Source organism: Papilio polytes, unplaced genomic scaffold (genome assembly GCF_000836215.1).
Source record: "Papilio polytes unplaced genomic scaffold, Ppol_1.0 DF824180.1, whole genome shotgun sequence".
NCBI lineage: Eukaryota > Metazoa > Arthropoda > Insecta > Lepidoptera > Papilionidae > Papilio > Papilio polytes.
In genome coordinates, this window is record NW_013525024.1 from 2577645 (window position 1) to 2595441 (window position 17797).

A 17797-nucleotide genomic window follows, 5' to 3' on the forward strand; every position below is an offset into this window, starting at 1 on the left:
GGAAACAAATCTAAAACGTTCCTAAAACAATTTATTATTTCATGATTTTTATAAATTAGGAATGGTGTTATTGTAAAAGTGCAATTCTTAAATCTAAGGCAAGGCATTTTCTGATATCACATTTACACATTGATACAAACGGAAATTGTTCTAAGTTTTCGGATTTGGACCCATTCCGGCACTGTCAATGTCAACTGTCATTTAAGTTTACATGTGTTATAGGTTATGGAAAAATAATAAAACTAAATATTTATAATAAGTTAGGAATTTTAAAACATCAAAATGGGTAAGAAGAAAAATAAAAATAAAGTAAGCGGTGCTGTAAAGACCGCTGCGAAAACAGAGAAGAAGTTAGCAAATAAGTTAAAAAAGGAACTAGCAAACTTGGGAGAGGTTACTAAACATTTGTTTAATATTATTTATTATTAGTTACGCCTTTATAACTATATTACTAGTATTATACGATATATTAAATGTAGTAGCGATATTAAATGTTTTTATTTATAGGAAGATATAGCTAAAGTTGTAGCGCAAATAGAACGGGAAGAAGCGAAGCGTGCGGCGGCTAGTGAGAAAAGTCTACCAGGGCCTCCGAGTGCTAGAGCGTACGCCTCACTGACGCCGCATCCCACGCTCAATGAACTTATATTATTTGGTGGTGAATATCATAATGGCCAAAAGGTATGGATTTGACATAAATACATTTATTTATATCTTAGATTAATAACTGTGAAAGTAAACATAAGTATTTTGATAATTTATCAATTGGTTGTAACATAGAAATATGTGTTAAAGGGTACACTGTAATCTGCTATAAATAATTTCAGACAGAAGTATACAATGAGCTGATATTCTACAATCCGGTAAGCAATAACTGGCGACAAATAAAGGCTCCTGGTGCACCTCCACCTCGCAGCGCTCACCAAGCTGTAGCTACACCTGCTAATAAGTAAGTTATAGACCATGTAGGTGTCTCCACTCTGCTCTGACTAAGGACTAGTTTAAACAGAAACATCACACTATTATTATAAATGTGAATGTTTGGATAGATGGATGTTTGTTTGTTAAAGGTAGCCTAAATGGATCTCGATGAAATAGATATAGAACATAGTCTGGAAGAACACATAGACTACTTACTAATTTTTTTAAATTTTACAAGGATGGAGTTGTGTGCAAAAACTAGTCTACCTACAAAAGAGAATTCTTCTGATATAGATCTTATATAGAGATCCAATAAGAGATGTATTATGTTTTGAATATCAAACTGACTTATACAAGATGCCATTGACCATGTGGGACACATTCCATGAATATGACAATATTCATTTTTCCTTAAAACAGCCTTTTATTAATTAATTGTATTCCCAGAGGTGAACTATGGGTGTTTGGCGGGGAGTTCACAAGCCCTTCAGAGACTCAGTTCTACCATTACAAGGATCTGTGGTGTTTCTCACTTGCAGAGAAGAAATGGGAAAAGGTATTATACTAACATTAATTTTGGAAACATTTTACTAGGTATAAGTGTGGTAGATAAGATTGTCACCAGCTCACTATATGTCCCCGTTGAGGGGCTTTGAACCTTCCCAAAGTTAAGGAATAAGCCATGGTCAACCACGCTGGCCCACTGCAGTTTGGTTGACTTCACACATTTCTTTGAATTTCTTCTCTGATATGTGCAGGCATAACGATGTTTCCCTTTACTGTAAGTAAGGCCAAATCCAAGACCTGTAGATAACAAGTCAAATGTTATTGTTAGGTTGTAGCTCCGAATGGTCCGTCGGCACGGTCCGGACACCGTATGTCGCTGGTGGGGCGGCGGCTGCTTGTGTTCGGCGGGTACTGCGATGACGGCCGCGAGTGTCGCTACCATGATGATCTGTACGCCTTCTCCCTGGATACTAGGACTTGGGAGAAGATCACACCTAATGGCAGAGGGCCCAGTCCAAGATCAGCCTGTCTTATGCTACCTGCGGGGAATGACTCGGTAAATCTCTTTTTATATGTTTATAAAGTACTTTAGCTTGTAATAAAAGTTTAAATAAAAAAACTTTATTGCTAGTCTATGTGTTCTTTCAGAATATGTTTTATATCTGTGTCTAAATTACCCGAGATCCGTTAAGCCATTTGTAAGATACGTAGTAAAATCCATTCATCAAAACTGGTGGTAGTGCCCGCTTTAACATCTTAGCACTGCAGGGCCGGCACGCCCGGTGTAATACCACGACCACACAGAAGACAGTCGTGAAATGGAAGCAATTCCGTGTTTCGTCTGATGAGTGTGGTGCTGGAGGCCTAATTTAAGTCCCTTTCTCTTTACCACCCTTTCCTTTTAAAAAGAGGTTGGGAAGAGGAAGTGGATTTGACAGTGGAGGAGATTCATAAGAAGGGGAAATATCCTCTTTATGTGCGTCTCCTCCTCCGTCGGATAAGGGTAGGCAACGCATCTGCAATTGCGGATGTCTATGGGCAGCGGTCACTTCGCCATTTTGGCGATTTCAGGTGGCCGTTTGCTCGTTTGCCACCTTATCTTATAAAAAAAAAAAACTTTTGTAAATATAATATAGCATTATAATATGCTGAAAGTGGCGGATTTATACTCGAGAATTAAGTTTTTATGGTTTAAGAATATATAAAAAAACTTATGTAAAATATTAGCTGTTGCTCGCGATTTGCTATGCTGATATCGTAGCTTTTTATTGAGAAGTTTTTGAGATTCCGATACATACAAAAATCTTTCCTCTTTATAATATTAGTAAAGATTGATGTATTTGTGATACAGGTGATAATATACGGTGGTTTCTCTCGCGTGCGTGAGGGTCGTGTGGAGCGCGCGTGCACGCACACGGACATGTTCCGGCTGAGCTGTGGCGGGGGCGGGGGCGGGGCTGGGGGCGGGGGCGGGGCGTGGCGCGCGCTGGGCGGCGGGGCGCGGCCGGCGCGCGCTGGCCTCGCTGCCGCTGTTAACGTGCACGCTAACAGGGCCTATGTATTCGGTGGCGTTAATGTAAGTATTAACTTACTTTCAGCCTCCTCTTCATCATCTTAATCATCAGCTTTTTTCTGCTCACTGGATGTAGGTTTGCCCAATATCTTATACAGAATGTGGCCTTTAAAAAAAAAATGTTAACAGACTAAAATCAAAATCTGACGTATTTTTCTCTAAAGTACAGCCTTTTTTTTTAAATTAGTTCGTCACACTGGTCACTATCGAATTAACGGTCAAAGTTAGACGACATAGTTCTCAAAGTCTGGTCACATTTGTCAATCCTCGATATCATGTACGGAAAATGTGCCCCGTCTAGGTGGTTCGACGACTTTCTACTTTATTTTATGTTAATTATAGAAGTAATGTAGTCTTTAGTTCGTTTTATCCATTGTAGGATGTAGAAGAGACAGAAGAAGAGCTTAAAGGTGAAATGAGCGACGACCTGTCCGTATTGGATTTGGAGACAGCGCGCTGGCATGCTGTCACGCTGCGCTCCGAGCAGCCACGCCCACCTGTGGTACCAGACACGCCCATCGAGCAGCCGTGCCCGGAACCCGTCACAGGTATACCATCGGTGTCACCAGCTGGAGATCAAGACTTCAAAAATACATCTAATTAGCATTTTTTTTGTCCCTAAAGTATCTCCAACACTTCTAGTGACGCCTATGTACACATCTTATGAGCTAATTCTACTTAAAAAGATATTTAAGAAATACGTAAACTAGACATAGTGAACAATATTTTTTTACCGGTAACTGTGTAAGGTACTATGTTGTCAAGTTTAGTCCACCTCATGTCCTTTTATTCACATGTTATAAAACATTTTACAAAATTATGATAAGCTCCATCCAAAATTATATTGACATGTGGTTTTGAGGACCTATCAATAGGCAGCGTTAGTGGATCATGTGAAAAATGTCTCAAGTGAACTGTCAACAACGCATCCTGTATATAATTTTTTAATCTCTTTGGTACTTGCCCTACATAGAATAAGTGAAATGAAATCTGATACTATTAGCGAGTTTATATTACAGTGATAACGGACGAGGTGTTCACAATAAAGCTGGGTGGTGCGGTGGCGGAGGCGGGGGCGGGGGCGGGTGCGGGGGCGGAGCGCGGTGTGTGCGGGGCGGGGCGCGCGGGGGGCGGGCCGTGCGCGCGCATGTCGGCGGCGCTGGCGGCGCACCGCTCCGTGCTGTATGTGTACGGCGGCGTGCTGGAGAAGGATGACAAGCAGTTCTATCTCGGAGATATGTACAGTCTAGGTGATTACATATACTCTTTGGTCTCTTTAGAATAGTTTCACTCTGTTAGAAAATAAAGAGTAAAAAAAGAGATTAAAAATCAGACAAGTCAATGACCCTTCAAATGACCTTGGTTACTTGTAGATTTTCTTTTTACTGATAATTGTTTTTATATTGGCAATAGATTACTTTACTGCATGACTTTATTTAAAATGAATTATCCAGAATTCGTTTAAGTAATATTTTGTTGGTGTTCATTTGACTGAATACGAAATACATAATAAGGTGTTCAAAAACGTAATCTAGTCATATTTAATCAAATATAATTTGATTAAATATGACTAATAAAAATTCTGTTGACAGATCTACATAAGCTAAACGAGTGGAAGACGATAATCTCCCAGCCGGAGTTGCCGGACTGGCTCGGCTCAGACTCAGAGTATGACTCTGACGGATCTGACGACGAGTCTGACAGTGATGATTCTGACGAACAATAAACCAGTGAAAGTGTCAGTGATAAGTGTTAAAGTGTTTAAAATAGTTACACAAACATTTTACGCATATAATTTATAAGAATAAGGGCATGTCCCACAAAATTGTAAATTGTCTGATAACAATAAAATGTGTAAAATACGTGATGGAAATATCGAATTTTGTTCCCTTATCTGACAGTGTCATTTGTAAGCTATCTGAGCCTCTATCAGGCGGTGGTGGGACAAGCCCTAAACTTCTTGAAATTCGATTAGTTTCGGAAACTTTTGTATGTATGAATTACATAATATTGCAATAATTTTGCAAACCACTGTTTTAAAGTGATTAGTATTTTGTGTGGCTCCAGTTTCGGAGACTTGTAAGTGAACATCTCTTAAATTAAATTGAAATCTGAATAAAAATATCAAATTTTGTTATTCTTTGTAGGTACAACGAATAATACTGGTATTGAAAAATTTTTATATCTGAATTTGGTCTATATTTACTATTAAGGAAAATTTTGTTTAATTTTTTTTTTTAAATAAAATATGAGAAAGAATCAAAAATTAGTTTCTTTTTCCTCAAAATAGTTATGATTTATTTAGTCTTTGGTTGTATCTAAAGTATTGGGTAGAAAAAAAACTTCAATAGACATTTAATTGTTTATTTATATACAGAGTAACTACATAAGTTAATATAATAGTATATTTTATAGAATTCAAGTAACATTTACGTATCTTCAAGACTTTTCACTTTTATTGTGAAGAACAAACGCTAGAGGGCGCGTTCGTGATTTGATATTCTCAACTTGATACCCTGTTAATAAAAAATTTCATCAAATCGTACAAAAACTATTTAACTAGAAAGTTGTTTTAAAACATTTTCGATAACTAATATTACGATTAATATGTACAAATCAACATTTTCCATTTTGCGATCCATTAAATTGTGAAAACTGGAATAAAACTTAAATTCTTTAAACATTTATTTATTACGTTTTTAAGGTTATCAAAGCATTGGTGTTATGGTCGAAAACTTTTTATAATACCATAAGCAATTCAATTAAAATTATGATAAAGATACCGATCAAATTGTGAAATACTTCCTTTTATTTTGCATGTGCAATTGCAGAATGCAACTTTGCGCATCTCTTTTTTGGTCCCCCCTCACGCAAATTTCTTTACTGCCAATGTAACATGGATAATGCTTAAATTATATTTAAAAATATCAAAGTCTCACGATAAAAGCTTAAATAAATGCAATAAAATAGATAGCGTGATACATTATTAGACAAATAAAATAAAAAAAGAAAAAATCCATTTAATTATGAAATAATAACATTTTATTATCATATTCGTATTTTACATTTGGAAAAATATTTTCTAAACATACAATAAAAAATAATTTTCAAATTACAATAGTGTTGTACAAAAACAACGAAATACACAGTATTATTGTAACATTGAAAAAAGTTACTTTTTTTACTGTTAACAGGTATTTTCTTGTTTTACGATTTCATTTAGTTTAAAATACCACACTGTCTATATCAGTTTTTGTACATCACTGGTATTTCCAGACTGAATTATAAAGGATATTGTGCGTTTTTAAGCTACAGCTCGGTTTTTTATGTTAAGCAAAAAATGTGTACTGAATCTTTAGACGTCATCACCCGCCATTTTGTTTCGACTTTAGTAAGCATTTATATCGATAGTATGGCATGTAAGAGTAAACTTATGTAAAATATACATTGACTTATAAATAATTTAAAAATTCTAATTCATTTAATTTTCAATGCATCCCAATTTGACTATATTTTAATGCTAATTTAATTCAATAAAAGTTCATTAGTGATGCATTGTAAATTAAAATTTTGTAAAACTAGCAAAGTAAAGCTGAAGCCAAAATCATAAATGTATAAAAAGATTAAAAGTAAAGCAAAATACGTCAGTCGATAAAAACTTAGTCTGATAGAAATAAAAAAATATATGTACAAACAACCTGTTTCTATGTAATATTTGATCATTATTTAAAATTGATTTCTATATGAAATTTAAATAAAAACTGTACTAATTTTAGCTGCATTAATTGAGAAAAGAACAATTGAAAAGCAAATCAGTCTCTTAAATTAAGATTAGGGTAAAATTTAATTTTTATTTACAGTTTATTTGACATTACAACTAAATGTGACTTCGCGCCAAAAATCTATTTACAAAAAAAACTAAAACTGACAGTCGAGAGATCGTTCTGAAACTCAACGTTTGAGAGAAATGACTTCGAAGTCACACGTTCATAGATTCTCCGAACATACTGTGTACTTATAAAAAAACGTTAAAAAAACATACATTCGCTATCTAATTTAATTATAATTTACAAGTTATTTACAAAGATCATTTAATAAATACACGATTTGACTGGATACTTCCTTTCAAACTTTTCAACTCGGCGACATAACACAATGTTATAAAGTAGAATAATATACCGTTTTTATTGTCAGACACTTTAGGTAAGTTCTCCAGTTAGATGACACAGAACATAAAATAGATTTAACTAGAATAAAATTGTGTACATTACAAATTCATTTTTCCCGAGAAGGAAAACTGATAGCGATTAAATATATTATTGCGCGATTTTTCTTTTATAATGTTTACGATGAGTATCGTAGGACAAATAATTGTACAAAGTAACAAAACATTGTTGTTTTTGCGTATACATTTTTTTAAATATTTACTCAAATTATTTGCATTAGATATATGAAATATCGATGTTTTTCTATAGATTTTTTGCAACGTACTTCACCCCTACCAACATTCCGCAACTTGTCTCATATCACAGCAGCGCGCTATCCCGCTCACTCCCTCCGCCGCATCTGACTAGGCTGTCCCTTTCACACGAACCGAGTTTCAATTTGGCAACGTCATTGGATTCAGTGTTGCCAGTTTTTTAAACATGGCGAATTGAATAACTACAATTTTTATTTTCAGGTTCTTAGGTGTATGTGAAATGTTTCGCTTAACTTAATTAGAAATTGAAGAATTTTATTAAATCTTACATTCATATATTGTTGTCATGATTTTGACATTGCTAATTTAAATTAAATAAATTATTCAATTTAAACTTACATTATCGGTTTTAATAAATATTCGCTAATGTAAAATAACTTATTGCAAAATAAATTACTGAAATGAACCTTTTCACAACAAATAAGAGACCCGTTCGGCGGACGTTGCCAGAGAGAAGGGGTCTAGAAGAGGTCAGTGACGATGGTGCCGAACCAGGCGCAGACCACCGGCAGCGCGTACGTGAACAGCGCCTTGCTGAGCGAGGGGCGCGCCGCGGCGCCCGCCGCCGCCTCGCCGTCCTCCTCCACAGCGCCCGCGCCGCCCGCCCCGCCCGCGCCTCCCGCGCCGCCCGCCGTGTCGCGCGGCGCCTCGCTGGTGGCTGCGGGCGGCGCGCGCGCACTGCTGGTGTCGGGCTGCCGCGCGCGCCCGCTGCCGCCGGGCGGGGGCTGCGCGGGCGCGGGGCCGGGCGCGGCCGCAACCGGCGCCTCCGTCACAGCCGCCGGCCGCGGCTCCGTCACCGGCTCTGGTGTTATATCATCCGTGGGCTGCCTCTCTCCTGATCCTGCAAGAATTATTGTATTCATTTAAGTAAAACAGCTGTGGAATTGTATCGAGTTTGTTGATCGATAGTTGACAGTGTAGCGTACCTTCGGGGAAGTCGAAGTTGGCGTCGCGGTCCTCGTCGTCGTCGGGCAGGTCGTCTTCGTCGCCGTCGTCTCCGGAGCCGGAGCCGGAGCCCGCCACCGACACTAGGTCCAGTCCCGACGCGGCCGCCGCCGTATCCTGCAGCTTGTCTATGGACAACACATTCAATATTAAAACACCCTTTAAATTGGCCTCATTCCTGCACTTGACAAAATTTCTCTTTTATTTATACCTTCATCCTTCCACTGCACCTCGACACCGTTGTATGCGTCCTTGAGGCGCGCGGTGAGCGCCCGCAGCGCGTCGGCCTGCGCGCGCGCCGCCGGGCCCGCACTGCCCGCGCTGCGCACCTCCGGGTTGGACGCCAGCGCCGCCGAGCCGTCGCCCGCAGTGCTACTCGTATAGCTGGAAATTACATTTGATTAAATCATTACAGTAAAACATACTCTTGACAACTTGTCTTTGAATCATTAAGAAAATCTGCTGGAAGAACCAGCACTTTAGAAATTAAATGAAAATTAACCAATTAATTTACAGTGGATGCAGGAAATATATGGCACTATAACGTCTGTCAGTTACCTGGCGAGTGCGGATCCATTGTAGCAAGGCGCGGTGGTGACGCTGAGCGGGGCGCAGAGCGCGGCGGGCAGCTGCGCCCAGTAGCGCCGCGAGCCGCGTACACGTGCCCGCGTCTCACGCATCAATCTTTCCAGAACCGGGCTGCCCCACTCCGCACCTGAGAACCGCCAAAGTACATTGAAGCTTACTCCATTTCAAACACAAAATGGTATTAAAAACAGCACTGACCCCCTCGTTTCTAAGATTTTGTTCACTGACGACCGATCCGAATAGCAATGTTCTTCTGCCAACGCATATTGAGGATAGTTTCATTGGCATTAGGTCAGGTCAACAAGTCCTTTTATCTAGTGTTTGTATTACGGCAACACAGACATGCTTAAGTTAATAAAGGAAGGGAGGGCTCGTTTTATCGCTATTGTAAACAGTAGCGTGTGGGAACGAAGTAATGAGCTAGTAATTACAGCGAGTCGTAACAAAAGCGATGCAACTTGTGTGGCTCGCCGTACTGATTGCGAACTGCATTGACGATCAAAGCCGCCTTTTAAAAACCCAATGGTCATTGTTGCGGTTATCAACTACTGATTTTACTTATTAATTATTTTGCTTATTTTTAGTTTGCTTTATGTTTATTGATTAATGTTTTTTTTTTAATTCACAAACGAGTAAAGAATAATTCGTCATAACAGGCGTGGAAGATTTATGATATTTAAATTAAAATTAATGATTTTTGTGTTGAATGATCCGGTAGATATTTTAATTCATTCTGACTCACCATGCACGTCATCAGCTTTGGTGGCGATGGGCTTCTTCTTCTTGGAGCCGCGCTTGCCTTCGAAGTCGAAGGGCTTCATGTAGATATCTCCGCCCGCGGCGTCGGGTCCGGCCTCGCGCCGCCGCCGCTCGTGCTCCTCGTACTCCTCCAGATCTATGTGCCCTCTCATGTACTGCAGGAAGCGTTCCCTAGACTTGGCCTGCTCGTCCATCTCCTCCGTCGCCTTCTTGATGCCCTCAGGACTCTGAAGACTCACTAACGAAGGGTCGTTGTTTACTAAGCTCTCGAAGGACGCTTCTATTTCGAAGTCGTCCACATCGTTGGCCTTCTGATTCCAGTCAAAGTCTGGAATGGAGCGGGCGAAGCGACGAGTCCTGTCCGGCGCGAAAAACGGTCCCGCGCCGCCGTCGCCGCCCAGGTTGGGCTTCCCGCAACCCGCGAATATCTTCTGCGATATCTCCTGGTTGTGCTCCTGGAAGCTCATGATCGCCTCTGATATCTTTATGTCTATAGGCTCTACCACCATCGCTATGTTGAAGGGCCCTTGTAGACGATCGGCTACCTTCTCTACGGAATCTGAAAATAAAACAATCCATACGTTAATTCATGTTGATGGTGTTAAAATCGCACTTGGCGATGTGACATTGTTAAAGGGGTTGATAGTTGTTGCAAGAACTGACCGACGTATGCGTCCCATAGGTCGGCGAGGTCTGCGTGCGCGTGCAGACAGCCGCGAAGCACGTTGTGGCAGTAGCGGGAGCAGGCGGGCGCGGAGACGCCGCCGCACGCGCCGCAGTACCGCAGCCGCGCCCACGCCGCGCCGCACTCGCTGCTCAACTCCACCTGACGACAACATACGACACGGTGACGATACGACCAAGTAAATACATGCAAAAATAACCTTGTAATGAATATTGGATACACAAAGTGTATTAATTAAGAGAAGAATTAAAGAAAATTAGTAGATTTTTGTTATAATTATTAAAATGATGTTAATAAAATGCTAATAATGCTGTCAAAAATAAGAAAATTTCCATTAAATTATGTCGATAGAATGATAATCAGTGACATAATATAATTAATATGAAGACTGGAGACAGCAAATTAATTAAAAATATCTTTGTGCTGGACAGTTTGAGGTTGGTTTTCCCGAAATATTTCCCATGTAAGAAGTAAATATCTCAACTTAGCACATTCGTAGCTGCATTGATATTTCAAGGTTTTTCTAAACCGAGAATTCTGAATTAGCATCAAATCGTCAGAGATTTAGCGTGTAATTTGTGCTCGTACAAATCTTTTGAGCATATACAGTTTGGAAACATTAAACGATACTAGAATTTCGTAATAACTATAATGTATGCGTAAACCTTAATAATTCACAGATAATATAATTATAGACTTCGTCTAGTTACGTGGTCTAAAATGACTATTTATTTTCTAGGAAGTTTTAATTTTTTTTTTCCGAGACAAAAGTACTTAGATAAAGAAGTTGGTATCGTGTATTAAAAATAAAATAATTCGTGTAACAGTTTCCTAAAAATATACTTCAAGGCAATAAAATACTAAAACAGAACCAAAATATTCATATTGTACATTAATCAATATCTGACACAACACAAATGGAAATAATTAGGGCTGTCAAATTTCGAGAAAATATTTTTACGTTGTCCGTTCTTTGCTGTTCTTTTCGCAATAACTGTTGTTATCGCGTTAAAATAATGAATTTAATATTTTATAGATAACCTTTAACTTTATACTAAGAAATAAAAATTCTCAGAAATGGCAGGAGGTCAATAGATTAAGAAAGGTTAACAATTATTTTTATTTGCAATCAAACTGGCAACCGAGTTAATATTTCGATTGCAGTGCCACATATTGTCTTTGTTTGGTCAAAAAAAATGTAAGTGACACAATATATGCATAATGTAGCGGATTTTTAGATGCCTATGACGATGTACTTTATAGATATTTTCAGCGTTGGCAACCCTAACGTCCTTTAATATAAGATGACGTCATACTTCGCGAATTTAAATCGTAATCACACATCAAAGATAATTCAGCAATATAATTCCGAGAAGCGCACATGTATGGTCGGTATTGTAATTAAATTATTAATTGCGGCTTGTATGTCATCCGGGCGCCAAGCGACGACCGGGATGTACGGACGTTGTCTAACCGCTGGCGCATAGCATAAGCTGAGCGATAAGCGTAGCGGGTATTATTGTATGGCCCAAGTATTTCTATAGGAATTACTGTTTAATAACTGACTTAAACGCTGACAGCTAATTCTGTCTCTATGAGTAGTTCAAATCCTTCCGTCACTGTTACCAAAATAGAAATCATTTAGGCACAAATAGCATATTTGCGTTTACATCAACACAAACCGCTTAATTCTACTCATTATGGACTCATAGTGGCCGACGTTACTTTTAGCGAGGTCAGATGCCGTCTTGAATTGATATTCAGTTTGTAAAACTATGTGCTACCAAAATTTGCATGAGACAAAGTGTCGGTCGGCGCCGCGTTGTCATTGTTATCGACCGGCCCTGGACGTTATGGTGCCGTTTGCGAATTATTGATGACACGTGTGGCGGTGAACGGATATAGTATTGTATAGATATTAATAGAAGATGTTTTCGAATACTTAAATTATATGCTCCGATAGTAACCGCACCTCTTGTGTGGTAACTTTTTTAATGGACCTAACCGGCCAGTGAACCATGGTTGGGTTGTGTTCATACTTTATTCTGTAGTTTATTTGTTGACTTGTGGTTGTATAGCTGTTAGTTGTTTGTTGTTTATTGAGTTGTGTACCTGCATCATATTGCGTACGACATCCGCGCCGGCCCGCAGCGCCTTGTGGAAGGTGCGCGTGGCGACAAAAGCGCGTCGCAGCTGCACTGACAGCTTGTGAGGTACGTCCTCGAACGGCTGGATGTCGCGCATATGCTCGTTCACGCAACGCAAATACCTGTACACAAACATAGTAACATGAAGGCTTAGACCACAGGCAGAATGGATAGATAGCAACAATATGACAAATCGAAAAAGGTAGCGACCATCAAGTATCGCGTAGAGAGGAAGTAGCCAACACATTTTTGTCTTTGAACGATCTGTCGAAAGCTATATTAAAAGCGAAATGCCAAAGCTCTGTGAAAAATCTATAGACAAGGATGGTATGTCGCGGGTAACAAAGCTCGCTCGGTCTCGCCAAAGCGGCCCTCGAGTGTCAAGTGACGTGAGCCTTTGTCGGGGCTTGCGGCGGCGGGGGCGCGTGCAAGTCCTCGTCGACAATGTCGCTCGCAGATATGTGCTTTCCCTCGCCGATTTACATCCAGACACTTTTATATAACGAGTTGTCACCCATTCATGTATTTTTAATAAGTTAATGGCAAATTTATAAGTTGTATTGGAAGAAAATCAGATAACAATATTAGAATTGTTGAAAAACGCATTCAAATAGGTATTTATAAACATGAATAATCATTGCATAATCAATTTCAATTAACAAACGTCTGGTATTTGACAACAAGAATGAAGTTATTAAAAGTGATATAAAAAAATCCACCAATAAAAATGGTAATATAAAATCACAGTTAATAATGCAATTTATAATACAAGCCAATATAACTCATATATCAATCAAATAAAGTCTTAATTGGATAGACAATTGCAATGATTGTCTAGTCATCTAGACTGACAATTCTGAAATGATGCCTTTAGCTATCAATTTTATGTTTTATTCCTCAAATAATAAGGTCTACAATGGGTTGTAAGTAGGTGTCGTGAATACAGGCAATAGAAACTCGAGTGAGTAACGACCTTTAAAGCAATTTATGTTTAAGTAACACGTAAACAAACGATCGAGGGCGATAATATGGCGTGAAGTGGCACCGGGGAACTGTTATGATAACATTATGGAGCACTAATGTGCGACCGCTAAGGACCACCGGCACCGGCTTCGTGCCCCAATACTATAAGAACAATGAGGTTATAAAGTCGGCAGACGATATAGAGTTACAAATTTAAACAACGGGCTTACTTTAAAGTACAGGACTTTTGCTATGCTGTCTTTTGATTGCTATAGTTGTGACTCTCACTTCCAATTTCCACGTAGCCAGCCAAGCGAGTGGTCGTTTCGTATAACAGTCGCACCAGTGGAAATTGTATCTTTGTGGTAATAGACACTTACTTCTGATCGAAGCTGTACTGAGAGTTGAGGACTGTGAACATCTTCTCGTAGAGTATGCCGAAGAAGTCGTCCATCATCTTGTCGAAGTTCGTGTCCCCGCGTGTGTAGTAGCTGCAACAAAAATACATACTCAAATATTCCCTCTTATATACTCATCTCATTTTAAATAATACCTAATCTAATGATGTTACTATTTTCTCTAACATCTAATTTTATCTGTAGAGTTATTTATACACCTCTAACGGTTTAGGCAGTGTAACCCGAGAAAAGTTAAAATTTTCGTGATTTTAACGCCGGGGTCCAGTGTAGTGCCGGAGGCCTAGTTTTAGTCCCTTTCCACCCTTTTCTTAAGAGGAAAGGATGGGAAGGAAAAGTGGATTTGACGGTGGAGGAGACGCATAGGAAGGGGAAATGTCCTCTTTATGTGCGTCTCCTCCTCCGTCAATTAAGGGTAAGCAACGCATCTGCTATTGTAGATGTTTATGGGCAGCGGTCGCTTCCCATTTCGGTGGATTCAGGTGGCCGCTTGCTCGTTTGCCAACTTGTATTATAAAAAAAATACGCTCTTTATTAATGGTTGCTACATTAGTAATAATCAAAGCCTATGTTATTCACAGATAAATTACCTTTATAACGGTGAAAGAACTTTTTTAATCGGCCTAGTAGTTTTTACGAGAATCGAATACATACAAATCTTTCCTCGTAATAATATTGGCATAGAGTAGATACCTATGTAAAATTCAGAGTTTTGTACCTATTTAAACAATAAAAATTTACTCTATTAATTAAATATGCACCGATGTATATTTGTATTGTTAAGAGTGGCAACAATTTACAAACGAGAACTGCTATTGTAATATTAAAGTTTAAAACTGTAAACAAAAATAGTATTTGCAGGTTTTGTTTTAACGGGCTCTGTTGTTTTAGCGTGCGAACAATAAAGTGCGTAACAAGGGGGCGTTGATGGTGGCCATAGTTAGGGGGTGAACGGGTAGCAACACCCCGAGGGTGCAATCAGGGCGCGGGTCGCACCATCAGTAATTGCAACCGGATTTGTTCATAGAAAATATATACGTTTTAATTACACCTGTCAACTATGCTTTAGTGATGTGCCAACGATTTTAATTTTTTTTTAATGTCGCATATTTGAAAATGTTGGGATCGTTTTTATGTCACACAGAAAACTGTTTTAGAGACAATTACTATTGGGTTTTGTAACACGGCGTATGCTTTGATGAGTTTCGTTAAGTTTTAGATCCAATTAAGAGCCAATAGTCTAATGGTTAAGGGTACGGATATCCGATAACGTATTTGGGGTTTCGAATCCCGCCTTCGAATATTGTCGTAAACCATAATCTAGCACAAACGTAGAGCTTAGTTGAAATGGTAAAAGAAATCTTGGAAAATCAATAAAAAAATTATTAACTATTTTATAAAAAAAGTACTATTTGAAAACTTACTTTTGTAGCTGCTCGAAGAGTTGTTCAAATACGTATGAATGTTGTTCATAGATCATGCCGTATGTGCGCTTGAACATATTGTGGAACTCCTCCCGTGACACTTTCAAAAGCTTTCGAAAGAATTCTGTAACAAAAAAAAGTAAATAAAATAACTGTTATGGAAAGATACAATTAAAGAAAATAATGAAATATGTAGAGTAAAAATCGTAAGTTTAAACTTCGAAGTTCGAAGTTCGAAGTTCGAAGTTCGAAGGTTTCTCTTAAGAGACACCTTCGAACAAATGACGATCGGCACAACTGTTGTCAATTGTCATTTGTTTCGCAGTCAATTCAACTGTTTAGTTGCACAACTAAAAATGGAGAAGCGTGCACACCTCCATTTAAGCTCATATTAATCAAAGCGAGACTAAACAATTGTGCGATAGTTTCAGGTGTACATACTCTTTAAACGTAATGAAATCTATACTAATATAATAAAGCGTAAACACACACTTCTTTGTTGCCTAAGATGTCAGCAATCACAGCACATTTTCGAATAACTCTTTTTTTTAATAAAAAGCCCTACACTTACGTCACGCTTTAGGCTATATATTTTAACGTCATTACACATAGGGGTAAATATTTTGTATAAAAACCTTAATGTGGGAAAGAGACCATAAGCTGCTGCCAACATCAAGAAGCAAAATTGCTAAGGTTTTGTCATGTCATGTCATTTTGACATTTGCTATTAATATATTTTTTTGTTATTACAAAAAATTGTGAAATATAAGATAAAAAAAAATTTTAATCATAATTTTATGCGGATGAAGTCGCATGGGAACAGCTAGTCAAGAATAAAGTACAAATAAAACTGTAGTAGCATTTTTCTTGAATGATCAGATTTTTGTATTAGTTATATCAGCTCGGTAGAGATGTGTTGTATGTCGGATTTACTTCTTTACAAAAATAACTATGACTCAGATAAAGCTCAGTCGACTGGATGAGTAATGTACAATCGTACGAACTACACTCTACAGTCGCCAATTTGTAAAACATTATTTCAACGGTTTCACTTTAACTATAAATCAAGTCAAGGAATATGTTACGTTTTTTGTCTCATATACTCTTCTATATACTTAGGTAAGACTGAAAGGAAAAGCGATTTTCATGTATCGAAATTAAAAAATGTAAAGTCGTATACAGAAGTGCATATCGCCACGATTCAGTCGCGTGCGGACACGGGCTAATGCACGCGACTAACGGTGGTACACCGAGAGAATTCTAGTATATTTTTTTTATTGTTACTGGAGTTTCAGTTGCATTTGATAAGGAGAACTTGAAATATAAATATGAGACCCCGTCCAGTAGGTACATTAGCAGGGCTAAGCCGAAGAAGATTAGGTGGACTGAATATTAATCTGGTTGAAAACGCAAGTAGCAAACTTCATAAGATAGTCTAAAACAAAGTTGCTGTTGAATGCACATTATGTTCTATGTATGTATCATATATATGAAACGGAAGGAATTCATGATAGCAATTGTAAATTGAGAAGATTTTTGCTCGTTGTGTCGCGGACTTTAGCATTGATTGTTGTAGAAGCGCGTCGTGAGTCAATCAACTTGTGCACACAATTCGAGTGAACTCTATAGCCATCTATCGCGCTTTGTAATTATTGAATCACTCGAGAGGTGACGGCTTTAAGGGTTACAAGGAAATCTTCAATTATATCTGTATACATACATAACAATCAATTGAATAAATCCAACAAAATAATACGGCAAAAATTTAAATTACAGCAAAAGGTAAAAGCGTTCAAAACATGTACAGCACAGTTAGTTTTATTCAAAGAAAAACAGTTTATAAGCGTATAAAACATTTAAAAAAATCTTGTACAAACATTGTATTAAAATAAAATATCTTATATTCGACATTGAATGTGAAGTGGGCGAGGCATTTCATCTGTCGATGAGAGAATCATTGGATACAGTAACCGCAGAGTGACCGCACTCCGACCCATTCATGCGGTTCTCGAAATTAAATAGCGGCACAAAGATATTGTTGTTGGGAACGTTTACGTTATTCTCAATGATTCTTGGCATCGTTCTAAGCGCAATTTTAATAATAAACCCGTGAGGAAAATCGAATTCGGGAAATTGTTTGCAGTAAGAGGAAATCTTTGAGGTGAAGTTCGTTTCTTTACATTACAAACAAATGATAGACTTAACCGGAGATAGAATAGTGGAACCTGGTAGAGAAATAGTGCAATCGACAGACAACCAGCCCCATAGGTTGATGACATAATGATGTAGAGAGGCCGCGATAATAGTGGGAGGATTAAATAAAGAATTGAGGCTAAAAAGTTGATTTAAAGCAAGAGCTCCAGCAATAATGTCAGCTTAGATTTTCATT

At 38.3% G+C, this 17797-nt stretch overlaps 2 protein-coding genes across 2 annotated transcripts in view; one reads left to right on the forward strand and one right to left on the reverse strand.

Annotated features, from left to right (window-relative positions):
• The first annotated feature begins 189 nt into the window (after positions 1-189).
• LOC106111048 (kelch domain-containing protein 4) lies at positions 190-4830 on the forward strand. Its single transcript, XM_013293013.1, has 9 exons — positions 190-393; positions 508-681; positions 828-949; positions 1369-1477; positions 1757-1984; positions 2780-3004; positions 3381-3549; positions 4021-4251; positions 4594-4830. The coding sequence occupies exons 1-9, from the start codon at positions 283-285 to the stop codon at positions 4725-4727; spliced, it is 1503 nt and encodes a 500-aa protein (XP_013148467.1). The 5' UTR covers positions 190-282; the 3' UTR covers positions 4728-4830.
• Positions 4831-6736: 1906 nt separating this feature from the next.
• Positions 6737-17797, reverse strand: part of LOC106111180 (glypican-6) — a 57637-nt gene continuing 46576 nt past the window's right edge. The window contains exons 3-11 of the mRNA XM_013293194.1: positions 15409-15532; positions 13949-14059; positions 12571-12727; positions 10437-10599; positions 9757-10332; positions 8985-9141; positions 8638-8810; positions 8408-8554; positions 6737-8322 (exon numbers count right to left, since the gene is read on the reverse strand). Coding sequence (XP_013148648.1) covers positions 7943-8322; positions 8408-8554; positions 8638-8810; positions 8985-9141; positions 9757-10332; positions 10437-10599; positions 12571-12727; positions 13949-14059; positions 15409-15532 — 1988 coding nt within the window. The 3' untranslated portion in view covers positions 6737-7942. The remainder of the gene's footprint in view (positions 8323-8407; positions 8555-8637; positions 8811-8984; positions 9142-9756; positions 10333-10436; positions 10600-12570; positions 12728-13948; positions 14060-15408; positions 15533-17797) is intronic.

Excerpts from the sequence above, each read along its gene's own strand:
- LOC106111048 (XM_013293013.1), top strand. The coding sequence starts at position 283 with ATGGGTAAGAAGAAAAATAAAAATAAAGTAAGCGGTGCTGTAAAGACC. Across the intron at positions 394-507 it reads AACTAGCAAACTTGGGAGAG|GAAGATATAGCTAAAGTTGT; the intron begins GTTACTAAACAT and ends TTTTATTTATAG. Across the intron at positions 682-827 it reads AATATCATAATGGCCAAAAG|ACAGAAGTATACAATGAGCT; the intron begins GTATGGATTTGA and ends AAATAATTTCAG.